Source organism: Cloeon dipterum, chromosome 2 (genome assembly GCF_949628265.1).
Source record: "Cloeon dipterum chromosome 2, ieCloDipt1.1, whole genome shotgun sequence".
Classification (NCBI taxonomy): domain Eukaryota; kingdom Metazoa; phylum Arthropoda; class Insecta; order Ephemeroptera; family Baetidae; genus Cloeon; species Cloeon dipterum.
In genome coordinates, this window is record NC_088787.1 from 18,486,301 (window position 1) to 18,507,148 (window position 20,848).

General features: G+C 39.3%; 1 protein-coding gene across 2 annotated transcripts in view; it reads left to right on the forward strand.

Moving 5' to 3' along the window:
* The window catches only part of LOC135936513 (lachesin-like), a 102,590-nt gene that overhangs the window by 45,885 nt on the left and 35,857 nt on the right, over positions 1–20,848 (forward strand). For both annotated transcript variants that reach the window (XM_065479345.1, XM_065479346.1), the window contains exon 2: positions 12,619–12,705. In XM_065479345.1, coding sequence (XP_065335417.1) covers positions 12,645–12,705 — 61 coding nt within the window. In that variant the 5' untranslated portion in view covers positions 12,619–12,644. The remainder of the gene's footprint in view (positions 1–12,618; positions 12,706–20,848) is intronic.

A 20,848-nucleotide genomic window follows, 5' to 3' on the forward strand; every position in this document is an offset into this window, starting at 1 on the left:
AGCAGATGTTTTCCCTGCATGCCGCTGCACGAGCAAAAAGGTGCTCCGGCCCTGCCTCTTATTTGCAGCGTGCGCAATAATCATAATAATTCGCCCGCGAACACACACATGGGACTCGGAAAATTTGCGTAGAGCGCTGCAGCCGTCCTGAAAAACTGCTTTTTATGTCACTTTTTCAACACCACGCGGGCGACTCGCAGTTTTATTCTTGTTTTTGATACACTTTTCTTTCCCTTTATCAGGCGTAATCCCGCCACCGCTCTGATGGGGAAAAAACTCCTCTTCTCAGCGGCTGAAATTCAAATCCGCCCGGCATGCCCGTACGCGCTGCTGTTGCTGTTTCTCTTCGCTACTCGACTCGAGATTTTCCCGTCCACTGAGCCTCTCCTTACACTTGCTCGTTCTTCCTATGCTGGAGTTTCTGCTCTGGCATGCCGAGCAATTAACTTAATTGCTGCGCATTTTATTTATATGCGATTACTTGTCCTCGCTGGTGAGCGCCAAGTTTGCCGGCTCGCCCTCTTAGCTTTTAATGCATTTTCTATCAGCACTATACTTGAAGTTTGTACCGTCGGAATGCTCGATATATCTACACCGTGCTGGAGCCAACTCCAGAAGCGAGGGACTTGGGATGGGACGAAAACCATTGCGTATAGCTTCACAGAGTGCACAGATCGAAAGCGTTGACACGCTTTTTCTTTTAAAATAATTATGCTTGTTTAATCAAAAGCAAATTTACTATTAATCTCTATCTAATAAAATTATAGAGACAACTATGCACAACAATTAATTGGTTAAATTTTAAAAGCAATGAATTTCCTTTCTAATGAAACAAAATGATTTTAATGTGTTTGTACTTTGGTTTATATACTGTAATTGATTTCGAGCCTAATATTATTTTTAACAATATGATATTTTCTAAATTAACGCAATCTATTGATATTATTCTGATCAGAACAACATTTATGCTGCTCTTTACTCTTAAGATATATTTCCTATTCCTATATATATATTCATAATTAGACTCTTTTTAAAGCTCCTATTTTTGTAAATTTCCTTTCATCAATTAAGCTGAATAGTTTTTTTTTGTTTTTGTGCTCTTTTTGATCGCTTCCTTTGCACGTTACAAGTACACACTTGTAGCAGCATCTTTTCAATCTTTGATTTCAATTGAACCCTTAAAACGTCTGAGTGCTTTGCTTTCTTTAAAAATCCATGGAGCACCATCTCGCTTCGAGGACAAAAGCACTCCTTGCCGACAATGCATGCATTTAGTCGCAGACGACTGAGTAAGAGAAGTAGAAACAATTACTACAGCAGCGAGAACAAGGGAGCATAGCTAATCACAGGCAGCGGCGGCAGCGCAGCATCTTCCACGAGAAAAGCTAAATACGACGCGACAATTCCGTGAGCTGAACTTTCTTTCTCTCTCTCCAGCAGCACACGGCCGGCGGCGAGCACAGCTCGAGCATTTGTACCTCCACGGCGTGTAACAACAAATCCTTTCCTCGCTGATTCACTTGACTACTTTTTACATTATAGACTTTCGTTGCAGCAACAAAGAGGGAAAGAGAGGAAAAGAAGGCCACTTTACAATGTTTCTAATCTCTTTCTTTACCTTGCTGCTATACCTAACTCAATTCCTGGGACCAGCATTGTGAAAGAGTCGTCATCGCCGTCGCCGTGATGGCAGCCGAGCCAAGCCGGCTTTTTTCCCTCGTTTCCTTCGCTCGTCACGTACTCACACACACACACACACACACACACCTAGCCTTGGCGGCGCGCGATGGATGTGAGTGTGTGTATGCAACCGGCGCAACAAACACGTCGACCGGAGACCTAATTTTTTCCTCTGCAAACTCTCTGCTCTTTGCTCTGGCCGGTGCAGTTCCGTCACACGCCCTTTGAGCTAAATCCCTTTTAGTTTAAAAGTAGCATGAGCGAGGAGGGAGCTGCACGTTTTAATTACTGAATCCTGCCGAGCAGAGACGACTGCGCTTTTACACAGTACAATGGGAACTATATCAAGCCAGTTTATTTCATAAAGTTTTTCCAGGGTCATTCACACCGGAGTTAATTATAGTTTATCTTGCAACATCAACCCTTTAATCTACAAAATTATCGCATCGGACAAAAGAATGCAATTACTCGTCGTTAGGATAAAATAGGGCTCTTTATTTTATACAGCTTTTTTCTGGATAAAACAGTCAGTGTTGCAAGGTTGCTATATTGAATTATTAGACAATTTTAATGCAACATTAATAACTTAATTGTATTATGACATAGACTTAGACGCAGTAATAATTGTAACAAAGCTATTATTTTATGTTGTTCATTTATATAAATATAAATATTCTATATTAATTCAATCAAACGCTTTTTGCAAATGTACAAAACAGAGTGTGTGAAGGTTTTTTACTGTATATATAGTAATTTAAAATTCATTTTTCAATGAGTTTACTGCAACCATGGTTGAACGACGCTTTGAAAATTTAGAAAATCATTTTAAACCCGTCAAATTAAAAAAAACTCTAAATTTAACACTAATAATGTCTTATAATATATTGTTATTTATTAATAATGACATAAAACTCCATTGACTAACAAATTATTTGGGCAAAGAAGTGTGCACAGAAAAAAGTTAAGTTGAAAATTTTGGCCAATTTACTCTTACCATTTTCTTTTAAATTCAGTCCATTCAACGAAGTTAAGAACCTATCATGTTCAACCACGAGCAGGAATCTCTGCCCTTGCCCGAAATGGGAGCAAGAGTGAGTAGGAGCTTGCAAATGTTCCCCACTCGGGCCGGTAACGCGCTACATCTCGCCGGTGCCTCCAGCGCGGTCCGACTTCTCCTCGTCCTAACGAATCTGTAGTGCTTGAAAAGAACTTTCGACTTTTTCTGCGCAAATTTCTTCGCCAAAATAATTGCCTTATAAATTTTAAGGTGTTCTCAGGAGTATCAAAACAGTGGGAAGTATTTCCGGGATTACTGGCTGCCTTTGTTAGAGATAATAGAGATAACAAAAGGTGGTAAGTTTATATTTCCTTGTGGGTGAAGAAATTCAAACTAAAAAATTAAAGCTTTGGAAAAAACCTCAAAATGGAGCAATGCGTCCTTGCACCGGCTGAACTGAAATTTTCGTGCTCCTTTGACTGCCTCACTACGATGAAAAGATGAGAAAAAATCTAATATCAAAATACCAAATTAAAATCACATGAGTTTATTTGATGGCAAGCGAACGATGTTTCCAACATAAATGAAACAATATTTAAGTTCCTTTGAAACGATCCAAGAATATCTTCACGCCCTTTGATACAGTCTAATTCTTGCGGAATAACATCCTAGAGGTAGATGGTGGCTTACACTGTTTCAAGCTCTTTCTCTTCCCTTCTCCGAAACCATTTAACCATTCTCGAGAAGTTTGTCGTTCCTGTTTAGTTGCAGGCGAGTGCAAACTCGACCGCCGGACTATAGCAAAGAGATAGCGAGCTACCTTCTTCCTTTTCCCACTAGTACTGTTTCCAATTTTTGGTCGTGCTGTGAAAGTTGCCGCCGCCACGCGCGCGTTCGTCTGACGCTGCGCTCGCCGTCGAAATCACCCTCTGCTCTCGTTCTGCACAAAGTTGAAGCGGCTGATGCCTTGCGACAGGAGCTGGGGCGTCCGTTTCATTTTGTTTTCTCCTCGGCGGGCGTTTAATATATAAGCAGGCACACAGAGAGTATGTGTGTTGGTTCTTTATAAAAAGAGACGTGCTGCCGCAACTTAGTAAACCAATTTCGACGCCGTTATCGTCGCCACTCTTGATGTTACAAATCCCTCTCCGCGCAGCTGGTTTATTATCGCGTGCGTGCGTGTGGCTTCGTATCGACACGGCGCGGAAACACTTTCCAAATCGAGCTTTGCTCCTTATTATTTTCGCCGCAGTTCAGGTGTATTCGGCTTGTTGCGTTAAAGAGGCGCGCACACGTTTTGTATACGCTGGGATGTGTGCTTTCAGCCGAGCACGGTCAGATTATGCACAGTGGCTTGCGGTGGAAACAACAAACGCAAATTCGTTCGTGTTGCCCGCCAAAACGTGACTGCTAAACCGTAATGCCAGCCGACCGACCGGCCGGCCCTTTCCCTTTTCGTTATTTCGCTGCTGGATAACGACTGCGTTTCCAAATGGAGCAACTGCGCTGTGGCAGGTGAAAAGGGCGCACCGTGTGTGTGTGTGTTGCAAAAATGCTTATCACGTTACGTACACTCTGCGAATATTGTGGCCGGCCCAAATCTAAAATGGTTAGCTTTAATTTCATTCATTCAGGCCGGCCAATCAGATTTTGCGGCCCTGTGGAGCTAGGTAAAAAGGTGTATCAATTTAGCTTTTGTGATGCTAGAATGGTCGGTGAAAGAAACGAGGGATGCTGATTATAACTGATTTCGAAGAGCAATGATTAAGTTGGCTTATTACAGGGCTAAAGTGATTGCTCATCTATAGATTATTCAAGCTGCATTAATTGAATAAGGCGTGTGATTTATATACAACTGTTTTGATAAAAAGATGTTTTGAAGGGCTATTTATGCAAGTCGTTCTCTCGATAATCTGCCCTGAGATTCGATTCAATTCAATTTATTTGACTTTCAGCATGGTAGTACATACAGGTGCATCCCACCTGATTGCAAACAACAAACACAAAAAATACTAAAGAAATATTACACATTTGTATCAAAGACTGCGAACTAAAAATAATTGAATTCCTTCCGAGTAGAATACATTTACGGTGATACGGAATACGGAAATGTTTTAAAGACGGTCGAAAATTCTTTGAAACGGGGCTATAGGTGCAGTGTTTATGCCTTTAGGACGTCTATACCTTTTGATTGTTGTCATTGTCATCATGCTCACCTATCCAGGGTGGTCACTTTTAAATACATATATAGTTGTTATTTTTATTTTCTTTTATTGCTGACTGCAAAAACTGTAATACTTTCTTTCTAATATCATCTTCTGAATAAAATGCGTCTTTTCATGTGTGCCGACGCCTATACAACTCAATCGCAGGCCTTAAGATCACATTTCCAGTGATCGCTAGCCATTTATATGCTTTTGTCGTGAAGCACCAAACTAAACCTAATGTTTCCCATTTCGCGCTGGCAACTTTTTCATCACATATATTATGCGTGCTCATTCTGATTCAAATGGCATCAAAAAATTTGCATGATGCAATTGATGACAAACTCGGAGCAGATAATAACACAAAATTATCGAATAACGCATTTAGCGCGCAGAGCAGTTCAGCGAATCGCGATGACGATTATGTGTGTACACGGCAGTTGTTTTTATTTCATTAGGCTAATTATCCAGCCGGCTCGCTCTTTCTGTTTGTAGTACATCGCGCAGGAAACGAACAAGCGCGGCGGTGGCTCCAAATTTAATAAAACGTGCTGCACTTCTCGCAAATGGAGTTATCAAACGCGAGTCATCGTATTATTAAAATTATGTATGCCCTCATTAAAGCGGCGCCAACAGCCTATTCTCGCTCGGCTCGTTCTCCGCAGCGAGGTGTTATTAAAAAGGAGGGAAAAAAATATCGCCATCTCCTCGGCGAGCTCCCGTTCTCCGGCACAACAAATTTAATCCACCCTCGTGTCGTTATTTGAATTTTATTACCACGCGCGCGGCACCTCTTCCTCCGCTCTTTCGTTGAGGGGCGCACCGTTTGAGCAGCAAAAGCACCTTGAGCACAATGAAAGGAAGGTAGCTGGCTCGCCTCGCCTTGCGCAGCTTGTAATTAGCGGCACGATTAAACGGCCGCCGCACCACTTTACACGGTGACAACTCCTTTTTGCCTTCCGAATTTGGTTTTAGGTTGCGTCTCCAGGCATGTATGCACGCCGGTTCCAAATTTAAAGTCATCATGTCACCAAGGTCGATGCATTTGGTAGGGAATTCAACCAAGACCAGGCAGTTTGCATTTTTCTGCCTTAAAACGTAAAATCACAAAAAATAATCATTGTCATTTTTAATGTAATTTACATGTAGTAATAAAAATAAAAACAATAAATTTAATACTTTGATTTAAATTATTTATTTTTATTGCTGTAATTTTAGATTGCTAACTTCGCAAATTAAACTTTAAATCTATAATTGATCCACGAGAACTACATGTATTATACAATGGTATAACTAATGCAAGTGTGAGAAGGGAGTGCATACAATTATTATTTTTATACGTCAAATGTTTAAAATGATTATAAAAATCATAGTAATAAATTTATTATTTTAATTTATAATACTATTGTACATTAAATTATTTTTTTTAATTTAAGACAAAAAATAATAGACACGGCATAAAAATTGTATCTTATTATGTATTTTCCTTTTCTGTGTCGCTGTGGCTAGAGCCCCAATGTTATGATATTATTTTATATTACTTTCTTCTAAATTTTATATTTACGTAGTTTTCAATCAGATGCGGTAAATTGTGAGAAGATGTATATGTACTATATCATGCTGAATAACAAATAAATTGAATTGAATGCTGTTGAGAAAACAAAATGTAGAAGTTATTTGTTATTATGTTTAAATGAATTGTTTCAATAACAAAAACAACAGAGATTCAAATTCTCTTTTTTGTCTTTCAGCATTGTAGTATACTCAGGGGAGATGATCTCACATGCACTCCATCTGATTGCAGAAATAATTAAATAATATTAATCACCCCGTATGACATCATTGAGTATAACATATATAAAAAGTGATTGACCCACAACACAGGCGTTAAAAATTTTACATTATGGTGGCTTCACATAAAGTAATTTCAACATGGTTAAAGAAATATAAAATGCAACCATTCGTCACATAGTTTTGTGATATAATACTGCTTGATTTTTACAAATTAAAGTCGTGGCAGGCGTGTGAATTCAATATCTGTTTATGTGCTACTAATATAATATCTGCTTATTTATTAGGTCAGTTGCTTGATTGTTATATATTTTTGTGAAAAAAGCTAAGGAATTTTTCAAATGGACTTGCTTTGTCATTGTAATTTTGTGTCCAGACAATGTCCTTCACGCCGTGATATCTTTATTTCCCTCTTGCGGACGATAAAATTTATCAAATCACCGAACCTGACAAATTTCTGTATTTCTGAGAGGTCACGAGACGACATATTTTAGCATACATTGCCAGCAGTAGAAGCTATGGGGTTTAGTAAAAATAAAAAAGCTCCCTCTCTCGTAAAATACGAGAGAGGCTCTAATGCGGAAATAAAAAAGAAAAAGAACAGGGAAGAGGATTTCGAGATTAAAATACTAAATAAAAGAGACATAATTCACACGAGAGCAGACCAGGGGTGGACGAGAGATAAGGCAGGACAAGGGAGAGCGAGGTGGCGGGCACGCAGGAAATGGAATTAGAGGTGGAAGTGCGGCGTTGGTGGCGGCGGCGGTGCCAGCAGTTCCTCTGCAATTAGGCCGCGTGTTGATTGAAAAGTTATCCAAATGTCGAGCAGGAAGCCAGAGCTGATTATTCATGAATTCGAGAGCTGCCGACGGGTCAATTCATTGAAATAACCGCAGCACAAGTGGCAGCTAATGAAAATCTACACACTTCATTTTTACCTTATGCATTATTCACGAGGTGAAAACGACACGCATCTCTAGCCTGCTTTTGCCACTGATGTTCAAGAGGGACCAAAGGCAAGCTTCAATTCCGGGAATTTTGCGAGGGGCTCAACAGGGGACTCCTTCAAATCAACACGACCTATTTATGTTATAAATTAGATTTTAAGTTGAACTTGGCAAAACTATTCTTCAAAGAATTTAAACATATTTGTAATGCTTAGGAAATACAAGGCAAATAATTTTGCTGGGGCTTCTAGATCAACTTTAAGTGGTGCTAAAAAATTTCCATTGAAATATTCAGTACGGTTTATTTATTCATTAAATAAATATACATTCTAACTCAATTTTGAAATCAGAAATTTCAAATTGATTCTGTGAAGTCCTAAACTGCCACTATAAAAATGTGGAGCATTCATTAAAGAATCAAAAGTATAGCTCATATTATTTTATAACGACTTTTCAATCGCTAACCGTCGAAATTGTATTTGTTTTGAATTATTTTGGTTCTAAATTTAGCAAAGCATATATATGTGATTAAAAAATTTTCAAATGATATGATTTAATTGAAAAATCGTTTGAAATGTGTGATTACGCTACAATGCAGTGTAAACTCTTGGCGCTGATATGCCGACACAGTGTGTATGTCAGCTATTCATGTATTTTTTGATCAAAATTCGATGAAACAACTCTTCAGCTGCAAGTAGAGACCAAAGAATCGGTTTAGCAGAACTATATTTACCAAAGGCACCTTTAACATGGGGTTCTAAAGTGTGAAAAAGGCCTTCAGCGACCTCTGCCACTTCGCGTCTATTTTCAGGTATATTTTAAATTCTATTTGAGCAGATATCCATTTAACTAAAATAAATATGTGCCAGTCGGCAAAAATATCATAATGCTATTTCACATTTGTAATTTTCTTTACTTCACGGCACAAATCATATACACGTATTTAACATCATAATATTACAAAATTTTCTTCGTTACATTATCAGCCTACGGTATTTTTTTTTAAATCTGTCGAATATTACACTTTACAAATATCAGGATGACGAACAAAACTTACGAAGTAAAAATTCATATTAGTCTTCACTCTTATTTCTTGCATTTTAAAACTATTGAATTAAATTTTTCGACGAAATTTCGCAATAAAATATTTTAATTTCCAACTCAGAGTTTATTATGCATAAATTTTATTATATGTAAATTTTTTTCTCATTTAAAATGAAAATAATTGTGAATCACTTTTATAAATTGTCAAATCTTGATATTCTCACTGTCACTTGGTTTTGTGATTTTCCATTTAATGGGGTTCCTTTGCCATCTACTAACTTTCAATTAGTTTATCATAAATCTCTCACTATTAAACGAAATCATCACAAAAATATAGTACCCACTCTCATCAAGTATTCCACGCACTAAACAGAAATGATGACGAGTTTGTATTTTTTTCGCACAGAGATAAATGCAGATAGATGGCGCGGGAAATAATTCAAAGGGCGAATTTTCGGGGCAGGTGCGAAGCGGCAGCGTGCAAACTTTGCTCCCTCCCCACCGGTGTAAATCAAGAAATAACAAAAGTTTCATTACGCTGGCGCTGGCGCGAAATTCCAAAAGTGCCAGGTCACTTTTGAGTTATGCTCCGCCTTTTTATTTTAATTTATGAACACTTACGGGTGCGGCGTGGCGAATTAAAAGCATAAGGAGCGCGCAGGAGAACAGGTGCCTCGCGCCAGGGCGGCTCAAGTGCGGTGTTTTGCGCCTTTTTATTACACCACGCGGCGCACGGTGGCTGGCAAGGCCCCACGTGCACATCAAAGATGATTCGAGAGATAGCAGACGAGAGTGCGCGCGCGGTTGCCTAACACTCCATTTGCATGCAAACATTTTAAATTGAAGTGCGCTCTCTCGCTCGCTGATGATGAAAGCCCCAGCTCCGAGATGACGAAGTTACGGCCCTCACCTTATAAGCATATCAAAGGTGGAAATTTTGCCCTTTTTGCTGCCGAATTTCGGCCACTTTCGCCTGCTGGCATGCGTTTCCCGCAGCTGGGATAATTTAAAATGACGCCTCGCATAGCCGGAGAGCGGAATCACCGAATATAGATAGCCTATTTGGGCCGATGTGACACATTGATGAAAAATTCAACCGACTCCATTTGCCCAAAAATGATGGTCAAAATGTCACAATTGCCCAGCTCGTTATCTTGTCTGCAATTAGCTATATGCCAAACAATATCAGAATCAGGATTTGATAAAAAAAAAAACTGAAACTCCGTTTAAATTGCACTGGGGGCCAAGTTTTTTACAGCCATTTGATTTTTTTTACATCTTTTCAGTGCATAACAAATTTTCAAGGAGTTATAACTGTAGAAGAACCTCTGCTCATTGTCAGCGCATCCCGTGCAGGGCTATGTGCTTACGGGGTTCCAATAACACCGCCGAGTGGATAACATGGTGCATAAGGTCCTAGCGGCCGCAGAGGTGCCTGGGCCCAATCTTTGCCATCTTTTCGCCTTCCCGCACCGAAGTGTTTTATTGAAACGTCAGACATTTGGCCGTTAAGTCGCTGAAAAGGTGTAAAACCCAGCAAGATGTGAGTTGGCGCCGGTGCGCCTTCTAGCCCGTTGAACATTGGAATTCGAAGAGTATGGTCCTTTTGCGATTAAACTCAATACTAAAGAGCAAAAACGAGCAGCACCATGTTAAATTTTCAGCAAAATTTCGGTGTATATAAGCTTCAGAATCACACTTGCTTAGTAGTTGGAAAAACGTAACATCTGCTGCAAAAATCACATCAAAATGACCAGTTGAATGATATGATACTGAGTTTTGAAATTATTTTTTGCTGCGTTTGCTTTAATACTTTGGTCAGTCAGGTTAAATTGTACAACTTTTTTCTGATAAAAATAAATACATTATTTTAAAAACGGAAAGACGTGATATAGGAAAATTAGGATAAAAACAGTTATTTGGGCAATTTTGGCTACTTAGCAACACTAGTTTGTAAGTGCAAATTGACCTTGGTCTGCTTTGTTGGTTTTCACTAGCCTTGTTGCTCTTTTCCATCTCTCAAAAATCATTTTGACGACAAGGAACTATAAAAATTAGAAGGTATTTAATGACTGACCTCTGCCTATGACCTGAAAATCTAAAAGGAAAGCTACTTGTTGTGAATCATCTCAGACAAATAAAATAATCAAAATTAGAACAGCCTTGAATTAAATTTTCACGCTCATGAAACATTCGGCACATATTTTTGCTCGTAATTACTTAGTATTACATTTTTCCAATCGTGTGCTGTTGAAACATCATAAAATTTGTTGCCGTATATGAAAATTTGCCCAACACAAACCGAATTTCCATGCCATCTAAAGCGATTGGAGTGTTTGCTGTGCGCCGCTTCGTGCCGTTCCTCTTATGATCTGACCTTTTTCCTTGTAGCACGCTATAAATTTTCAGCAAGCATTATACCGAGTTTGCATTAAGCGCATAAAAGAGAAGAAGAGGGATGAAAGGTATACATACGCGCTAGCGCGCAGGGGACGACAAGGGAGGAGCCGTGAAGCTGCCGACAAGAGCAGACGGGATTGAATATTTTTAGAAATTGTTTTCTCAATGTAGCTCGAAGCCTTTTATTGATTGGCTAGAACGATAATCTTAAAAAGCTAAGGCGAAGCGAAGAGAGAGAAGCGGCAGGCGCGGAGTGGGTGAGTGCGAGCGAGAAAGAGAGCTGCCGCCGCCGCCGCCACTGAGCACAACGTTACGTCTTCCCAAACACGGTACAAGAAAGGAATTTGTATTACCCCATTCCTTCACTTCAAAAGAAAAAGAAGTAGCGAGCAGGCGGTGGCGGCAGGCTGAGGCCGCCGCGTGTGTTTGAAGATGAGAAGTATCTGCTTGGAATTCGCACCCAACAAAGCATATCGCAATCCAATAGAGAACCATCATCATCATCATCTTTCTGCTTGCTCTCTTCTTTTGCAACCATCGATTTCTGATCCGCATACCTTAAACAGCCGCGGGCCGCCCCGACAGCCGGCTCGCAACAATAATAATTTCTAATTTTGCGAAAAATGCGACTACCTTTGTGCGTCTTCTTCGGTGGTTTCGCCTGCCAATGCCACGTGCTCGACTATTAGCTTTTAGATGCAGATGTCTCGGCCCGAAATTCATTTAGCAGAAAATGCAATTTCCTCTCTCTGCCTGCCTACTCTTTTTCCACCGTGAATCATACGCAACGACTCGCTAAAATCCATGCTCTTTTGCCGGTTGTGTAGCATCTCACTCCGTTCTATTAACCGCGATTCGTTTCTTTTTCGGGTTTGCTTCTTCTAAATAGGATCAACGGTTTAAAATAGAGTTGTAAATTCGTAAAATTAAAATGTAGTAGTTATTGTTAAAGAATATAATTAAATTAGTATTTTTAATTAACATCTGTAATTTAAATTTAAGAAAGTCGTAATTATTAAGTTAAAAATCTTACATAATAATTTTAACCTTTAACTATCTTCTAATATAATGTCATTCTAAAATTATCAATGCACCAAACTTGCATAAAAATTAATGAATGAAATTAATGATATATATATATATATATATATATATATATATATATATATATATATATATATATATATATATATATATATATATCGTAAACCAGCTGATATATTATTCACCCTATTAAAATATGAGTAAGCTAATATGAATGTCATAATCAACAGATTTTGTTTATTGGGAAAATAATGCGTATTTAAAATGGCGTGGAGTTTGACTTAAAGTGCAAAAATCTTATGCGACATTCATAAGAAATCGACTGATATAATAACCTTATAAGAATTGAATTAACGACAATTCCGACTATAAATTCATGCTCCAAATATTGCCCTGCTCTTTTCACATTTCGCCTTTTGTGTTTGAATGTAATGCGTGTTTGCAACATGGCTCTTACCACCCGTGTGTTCTGTGCAGAGTATTAACGGAACGCCCTTTGTCTTTGTTCCAGTGAAATGCTGTTAGTGCGATAAAACCATGATGGAGGCCCAGCGAGTGTGGATGTGCTTCGTGACCATCCTTAGCGTCGAGTTTGTTGGTGAGCTGTTTGGTTGACATGCATTTTTTCACCCTTTCCGCAGCTCTCTCACGCCAAATACATCTCTACGAGAGCTCTTTCGCTCGCTGACGCTGAAAACCACTCCAGCACCACAAATGGTTTTTCTCGCAAAAGACCAACACGAGAGCAACAATGACTGTCACAAAACATGCGGACGGCAAAATTTAAAAATTATTATTTGACAATCCTTATTTTACAATTTTTGCTTGTTTTTGGTCAGTTAAATCTGCGATGGTTTTGAGGTCGATAATTTTTATTGCCAACCTTTTTTTAAAGGGTGAGGAGAAACCATTGTAGGCAGCCCGGAGATGATATTACTTTGAGGTCTCACAATCAGCCGCGAGATTTAATTCGGTGGCTGGCGGGACCGGCTTAGCCGAATTTTTTGCCCGGCGGTGGCTGGCCATTTTCACTGGCGGCTGGCAAGGCTGACAATATACTTAAACGTGAAGTGTGATAGTGCTTAACGGCTCGAAGGACCGAAAGACATTTTTTATCCCTTAATTTTTTACCCTTTTTCACCGGCCGCTGGTGGCTGCCCGCGTGACCCAAAATTTGCCTGCGCAGCTAGCGAGACCTCTAGCAGCAAACTGAAATAAAATTTTGCCTAACTATACAATTTTTTTTTAACAGTTTCTATTATTCGCTCATCTTGAATAGCTTCAACGCAAATTGAATTTTCAACAGCAGTTGTGCGTATGAAAATTATAATCTTTCAACTAATTTTTAAATTTCGGCGAAAGAATTTACTTGAGACCTAAAAATTTGGCCTACACTTTGAAGAGTTTATTTTAATTTAGTTTAGTAAATTTATTTGCGTTCATACAACGGTACAGAAAGTGGATCACCTCCATTCCTATAATATCCGTGTATTTACAAACTAAGTGGATCACCTCCATTCCTATAATATCCGTGTATTTACAAACTAGTTACAAAAAACAGATTCAAATGAGCAATGAAAGAGAAATACGATAGCGGTTCCCGTCCCACACATTTGCTGACCCCGACGTGACTCTATGGGCACCCCGCACAAGTGCATACGTGTCAAAATATTGGTCGCAAGCAAATTATTTTTCTTCCTTTCATCCATATATTTCAATCCGTTCCGGTTCTAAATCTAAAATGATAAGGTCTGAGGAAAACAATCAATTTGGCCTGTCACCAAACGCTTTGTTTGTGCCAGTCGGAACAGGACGGTCTGACCTTCCCCATCCGCCGTCTGCCATGACATTCAAACTTAATTATTGCTGCCTTTGTTTTTGCGTCAGTTAAAAAGCTTTTATAGTTAAAATGTCATTACTGCGCGGGCGGAATCAAATTATCGAGTGTATGCGGGGGAGACTCACCGCTCCGGCAACACACACACACAGCGACCAGCAAAGAGGGATGAGCACCCTGCTGCTGCCTTTCTAGGGATGCAGATTCACCGGCGAAAAATCTGCTTTTGCTGCGGTCCAGCTCTCTGGCGTCGTGAGCCCGACACAATTCCGAGAGAGCTACGCCAATTTAGGCCTGCTCAAACAACATGCTATACACGGATGCCGCTCCTTGCTTTGAAGTGCACGACGCTTTGACACAACGCTGGAAATAACTTTTTGCATTATATTGTTTGCTTTTGAATTTCCTGGTCTGCGGCGTGCTCTATCAATGATATGTAATTTTGGAAACTTTGACGAAAGGTTGATGTTTTTTATCCAATCTCTCTTGAACGAATTTCGCAAAAAGCAGGTCGTTCAAACATAAAATATTATGCGGTTGCATCAAAATCGTATAGAGAAGCTTTTGCTGACTCTTTCACCATTCATCTTCTATGTTTGAAGCTAGTTTAGAGGATACGTTTTTCATCAATTTTCTGATAAGTTTTACGATATTCAGCAAAATTATTTCTTTGAATCACAATTACGAGTCTAACAACTGTATAAGCTCTGTGACCATTGTGCTCACTGGGGTTTTAAATCTGTTTAAAACTATATTTTATGAACTATATAAATTCTTGATTTGCTGGTTTCAGTCATCTATGAAGTTCAAGTGCACAAATGCCATGCGAAATGGCTTCAATTGTGCTCCAAATTTTTAGCTAAATTGGAAATTTAAAAATTGTGCTATAATGGCGAATTTTACTAAAGATATTGTTTCAAAAGGCTTTAAATTTCTAAAAAAACCCAATAGGTTGAACATGGTTGATTTTTCTTTCCGAAAATGTTGGCCATGTTCCATGATGGGCTTTTGCTATGGTTTTAATAAACAAACGAAGACATTGCTGACTCAATTTATAGGGGTGTATTTATAACCAAAAAATAACAGCTTTTTCCATCTGCTTTTGTCGAGTGCTTGTTAAGTAAATAATAACAAAAGCCATCTATTCTGATTAAATTCAAGTTCATTAATGCCTTTTGTTTGTTAGTGGCAGCATTATTAGATGAAAATCATCAAAAGTAAACCAACCTCAATACCACAAATACATATGAACCTTCATCTCCCATGGTGAAATTGGGAAGATAATCCGATTTTCTCTCAACGTCCTATATACAGTGACAATAGATGGAGGCGAGGAATGTTTCTAGATTGCCGCGATCAGATTCCGAGAGTGCAGGCAATTTGATCTGCTCAACCCTCTGCTCGCTGATTGTGCCGCATCGCGTTAGGATGGGCTGGAATTTTTCAGAAAACAATTCGTGTCGGCGGTGCGAAAGGGGTTGTTGGCGGCGGCACCTCTTAAGCGACGACGTCGGTCGGCGCTGGCATTTATGGGCGTGTGTAGTGGTGGTGTCGTATGTGAGCGAGAGAGAGAGAGAGAGAGAGAGAGAGAGAGAGAGAGAGAGAGAGAGAGAGAGAGAGAGCGCGTTGTTATCTCGCTGCTGCTTAATGGGAAGCCACAAAACATTAAAAAGGCTGTATCTTGCGCGCGCCGTGTGTGTGTGTGTGTGCGTGGAGCACTTGTCGTTACGCCGGTCGAAAACAAAAAGAGTAGAGTTTTGAGGTTTTATGTACTGCCAGAGCAGAAGAGAGAGAAGCAATTAAACCTAATGTAGGGGCCGAAAGGGAACGATGGCGGCGGCGGAGGGAATTTCTTTCATTGCGCGCGGACTGCATTAGGATATACACGCGGAGTACTCGCGGTGCTTTCTCGCTACACTCCTTTCATATTTCCATCAGCACGAGTGAAGGAGGCTGCTCTGCTCTGCTCTCTCACTCGCTCGCTCGCGTCTGCCAGCAATCTAGATAAAGCAGGATATTTCCTGTGCTTGCGACCACTACACACTCTCTCTCTTTTGTGCGGAATTCGTGCGCGTGTGTATGTGATGTGCATTGCGTTTATTTTCGCCACACGGACCTCACAGTGGAAAAAGTGTGCAGTTCAGCCCTATGAGCTTATAATTTCGGTGGAAACCGACGATGTTTCTCAAAATGATGAACTCCTAGTAGACACAGAAAAAATGTTGAAAGTTAAAACTATGAATCAATTCTTAATAGCAAAAAAATGTTTATTCAACAGCACAATTTTCTCTTTTATTTTTCACAATTGATGTCTTTACTGAGTCTTTTCCCTATTGGTTTACAAATAAAAGTATCACTATATACACACAGTAAAAAGTTAATAAAAGCAAGTAAATATTCGATGCAAACTTAACTCATCCATGCAGGCTGTCATCTTAGGAAAGAAAGTCTCGGTGGTTGGACAAAGAAAAAATTCCCCGACGTTTCAGAAAAGCGACCGAGCATGCATTATTATTTGCGTGAAAGCCACACCGATCTGTTCTGTCGGTCGACAGAGAGAGGAGAGAGAGAGAGAGAGAGAGAGAGAGAGAGAGAGAGAGAGAGAGAGAGAGAGAGAGAGAGAGAGAGAGAGAGAGAGAGAGAGAGAGAGAGAGAGAGAAAGAGAAAGATGAAAGAAAGCTTTCAATAGCAATATATCGCTCATAATTGCAGCTTTGAATTGCGTGCCACGGCGCGCTGCAAAATGCAACCCTTTTGATGTGAAAACCTTTTAAATATTTTCTTTATTGCTAGCCTTGAGCGGAGCATCGGAGGGTACCTTCGGGCCTGGTGAAATAGGGGTGGTTTAGTCGGTGTTCATGCGGTCGACAAAAGTGGTCTCGACTCAAGCACACGTGTGTGCACTTTCGCTACTCTTCGTTGCAAAGAGTAAATTATAGAAATAAGGTGGTTCAATACGGGGGATGCATTTCCAGTAATGGAAATTATTATTTGACTTGTCTTCGCTACTGCAGAATCGATGATTTCCTTATGATTTTTTGTGCATTGGAGCCGAAAATGGTAAAATTGCCCTTTATAGGCCAAACATGTTAAACCTATACTAAAACAATTGCTGCTTTGTACATTGTTTTATTTTTGCTTTTTTATACATTGTTTTATTAAGTTATATTATTTTACTAACCTTTTTAAATATTTTTTTTAAATAAGATTTTATTCAAAAAATTGAAAGTATTTTATTTATTAATTTTACACTTTTTTTAATTGATCCTTTGCAAATTACAAATAAAATCTATGTACTTTAAAATGTCACCAAATTTTTTTGTACGTTTATATATACTGTGGGTGCTTTCATAACTAAGTGCAATAGATTTTAAAGTAACGCAAAAACAATTAGATAATAAATAAAAACAATATAATTTATAAAATGCAATGAAGAACATTATTGAAATTCGCTCACCCCGAGTACGGATTCAGATCGTTAATTATCTAACACACGCTTTTAAGACACCCGTGGCCAACAGTTTTAGGACGACGAGTGGTGCGAGATCGCTTTGAGTTTTAGCTAAGTAAGACACTCGTGTCGCTTTGGCTGCTGCAGCGACGAGTGGGGAGCAAAAGTTACCTGACGTGCAGGTTGCATACGCCGACAGGCAGTCCCCATAATACTAAACAGCTAGCCCGTCGTCTAGGACCAAACTCAACAAATTTTAATTTGTCGCTTTAAATAATGATACACGTCTCTAACACTTAAATAAATTTCATGTTTGTTGCAATGCGGAGAAGCAAAAAGTAATGCATTTTGGCACGGACTAGTTCAATGATTAGGAAATATGTGGAATTCAGATTGAAAATATTCTTACGTAAGATCGTTATTCATTCTAGCCATTCGAGTAAAACGAAAATATTTCAAAATTTTGTTGGATCCAAATGTATTTATTCAATAAATCTTTTTAGATCTCTATTAAAAGGAAAATTGACCTTAGCAGCTAAGAACTTTACTAAAGTTATCTTTTTTATTATATATTTTTTGAGTTGGAAAGTTGGTTAGCTTGCAAACATTAAAATGTCGATTCCACCTGCAGAACTAAATTTCTATAGCTATATGTTTTTCTTTCATTTTGCGAATCTGCCGATATGTCGGTAAAAATGAGAAATATTGATGCTGTGTTAGAATATATTTTTTTCTAAAAGCTGAGATATTCACTGCGTTGGCGTTGACAGTGCTCTTACCAAAAGTCTGCAAACGAAAATGGAAATATCAAAACGGCAGGATCAGACTTTCACAAGTGACGCATGGTGGAAACATCCTTTGCCGCAATCTCATGCGCGGTCGTAGTAATTCAGTACTCCATTCAACGGCGTCACTCTATACGTATAACGCGGCTAACAGTGTTTAGTACCGATTTAAATATTTAAACCGCGCTGCGCTGGCCATGCAAATAGAGGCAAATTACCAAAGCAAACATGCGACCGCACATGCCGTGTTCCTATTATTGTGAGCAGCACCGACAAACCAGCCTGGAACAGCGGCATTTCCGCGACGGTCCAGCGGGTTTACAGCGAGAGGAAATTATTTAATTAAATCATAATCCACATTTTAATTCGTCTAGTCACACGGCGGAAAATTATAATCATGGCGCGGCGTGTATGTGAGTGTGTACAGATATGGAGCGAGTGAAAAAGGCAAATATATCATCGCTTTAATGCCGTCATCAAACAGAAAGCGCGCGCGCGAGTGTGTTCGTTGGCCTGGTTGGACATCGTGAGCTGAGCACACAAACACATACAACCCTCCCTTGCTGTGTGTGTGTGTGTGTGTTTATGTGCGTCTACTTTGATAGCTTTTAGTTTGAGCATGCTGCCGCTGCTACACACTGTTTTGGGTTTGGGCTAAATGAAAAACTTTTAAACAATGGTCTGTAGCCCGGTTCCAACGCTCACTCGATTTTGCACGTTGGTGTAGGTCACCTGATCTCAGGGAGAAAACGAAACTAAATGTTTTTCAAAATTGGGAATTGGCTTGCGTATCAAAACTTTTAAATGAATTCTTAAACGGTCTTAGGAATATTTAAGAAATATCTTTCATTCCGGTACAGGTTCTTCAAAATATCTAGAGAGGTTAAACAATATCTCTTCAGTCCCTCTGCATACTTGGAAAGGATTTCACATATTTTTTATTCTTTCTAACTTTTAATTATGTAATGGTATTGGTCTTTTGGGAAACGTGTGTCCTGATCATGATTATCTTATTAATACTTAAATTTTTCAAATTTATTTGTTATTTATAAAGTAATTGGAATTACGAGCGAAGGAAATCATGAAAATATTAAAAAATTAGAAGACCTGAATTTCACAGCCCACAGAAGAACCCATACAGCGTGATTTATTTCTATGGATACCATTGTTCTGCATAGCTCGTGCGGCAATTATTTCCGATTTAATCCTTTATTTCACAACTTTCCCGTTGATCTCCCTTGATGAAAATAAAGACTGATTAACATGGGCAACCAAATTTGCTGTGGACAAAAGTTAATCAGCTCAAAATTGGGCCACTCCGGCCGCAAATTTCATGAACCTGTGCGGAAATTCGCGGCTCCATAAGCGACAAAATTTCAAGCCGGGCTGAGCGTGCACGCAGCACGTTGTGGCTGTGTTATTTTATTAGCTTGACGAGCGAACACACACGCAAGCATTTAATCCCCATTGTTTGCACAATAAAACGGCGAGAACAATAAAATTAGGCACGCTGGCGGAGGCGGGAGGGGCGTGTTTTCCGAGTGCAGATTATTGCTAATTAATGATTAACCAAGGTGGGTGGCTGCCGCGCGCTAGATCTAACCCTAACCTTCTGGGGAAGAGAGAGAGAGAGAGAGAGAGAGAGAGAGAGAGAGAGAGAGAGAGAGAGAGAGAGAGAGCTGCATCACGCGCGCCCGTTTTCGCTGCTGGCTGGCTGCTGGCGTCGCGCTGGAGACGTGTCGGAATTAACACACCATTTAAAGAGGTGGCGCGCGGATAATAAATTTGGTAAAGCTAAGTAAATTTCAGACGGCAACAACAACGACAGCGGAATTTTAAACGCCCTTTTCGCCTCTGCATAGCCCGTAACATGCCGCCTTTAGAGAGGAACGTGGCAGGGTGGAAGAACAGTCAAGAGGGCAATCCTAAGCATCATCAATTCCTCGCCGTCTCGAGCTTTAAATTGAATTCCTTTGGAGGTTTAAAATGCTGTGTTCAGAATTGCCTTACCTCCAAGAGTTTGAAACAAATTGTTCCCCGTGTTCATTGAAATTTTTACTCTGTTATATCAGCAAATATATAATATAATATTTAAAGATTTAATTCAACCAATTTATCGGGAAGGAGAGCGTATGGAAGGAAATAAGCTTGTGAAATGCAATCACAAACTCAGTCAGTACCTAGTTGCTCAATGGCCGTACTTTTGCATTCGAATTTTCTGCCTGAGTGTCTACTTTAATCAAGTCTAGCGAGTTGCAGTTTGCATAAGCGTCACTCCCTCGGTGAATTTAGCTTCTCTAAATTGAATTCCACGAAGTTCAGAAGTTCAGAGTAAACTATTATGTACGTTTTATTGATAACTCACGGTATTTCAATTTATGAAACACTTTGACATGCTGTTTTGCGTGGCTCTTTTTTTCTACAAATTTTAGAACCAAAATTAAGAATAAGCCGAAATTTATATCCGTGACAAATAGGACTGAACAACCTGAAAATTTATATTACTTTACTTGGCTGAAAAGGTTCCGATTAATTTTTGAAGGCACTGACTCGCGTGAATTCAACTAAATTTATCTTATAAGTGCCTAATTCGCAAAAATTTAGGATTCTTTTTGTCACTGTAGGCATGTGAAATTAAATATTCATAATTAAATTACATTAAAAATAA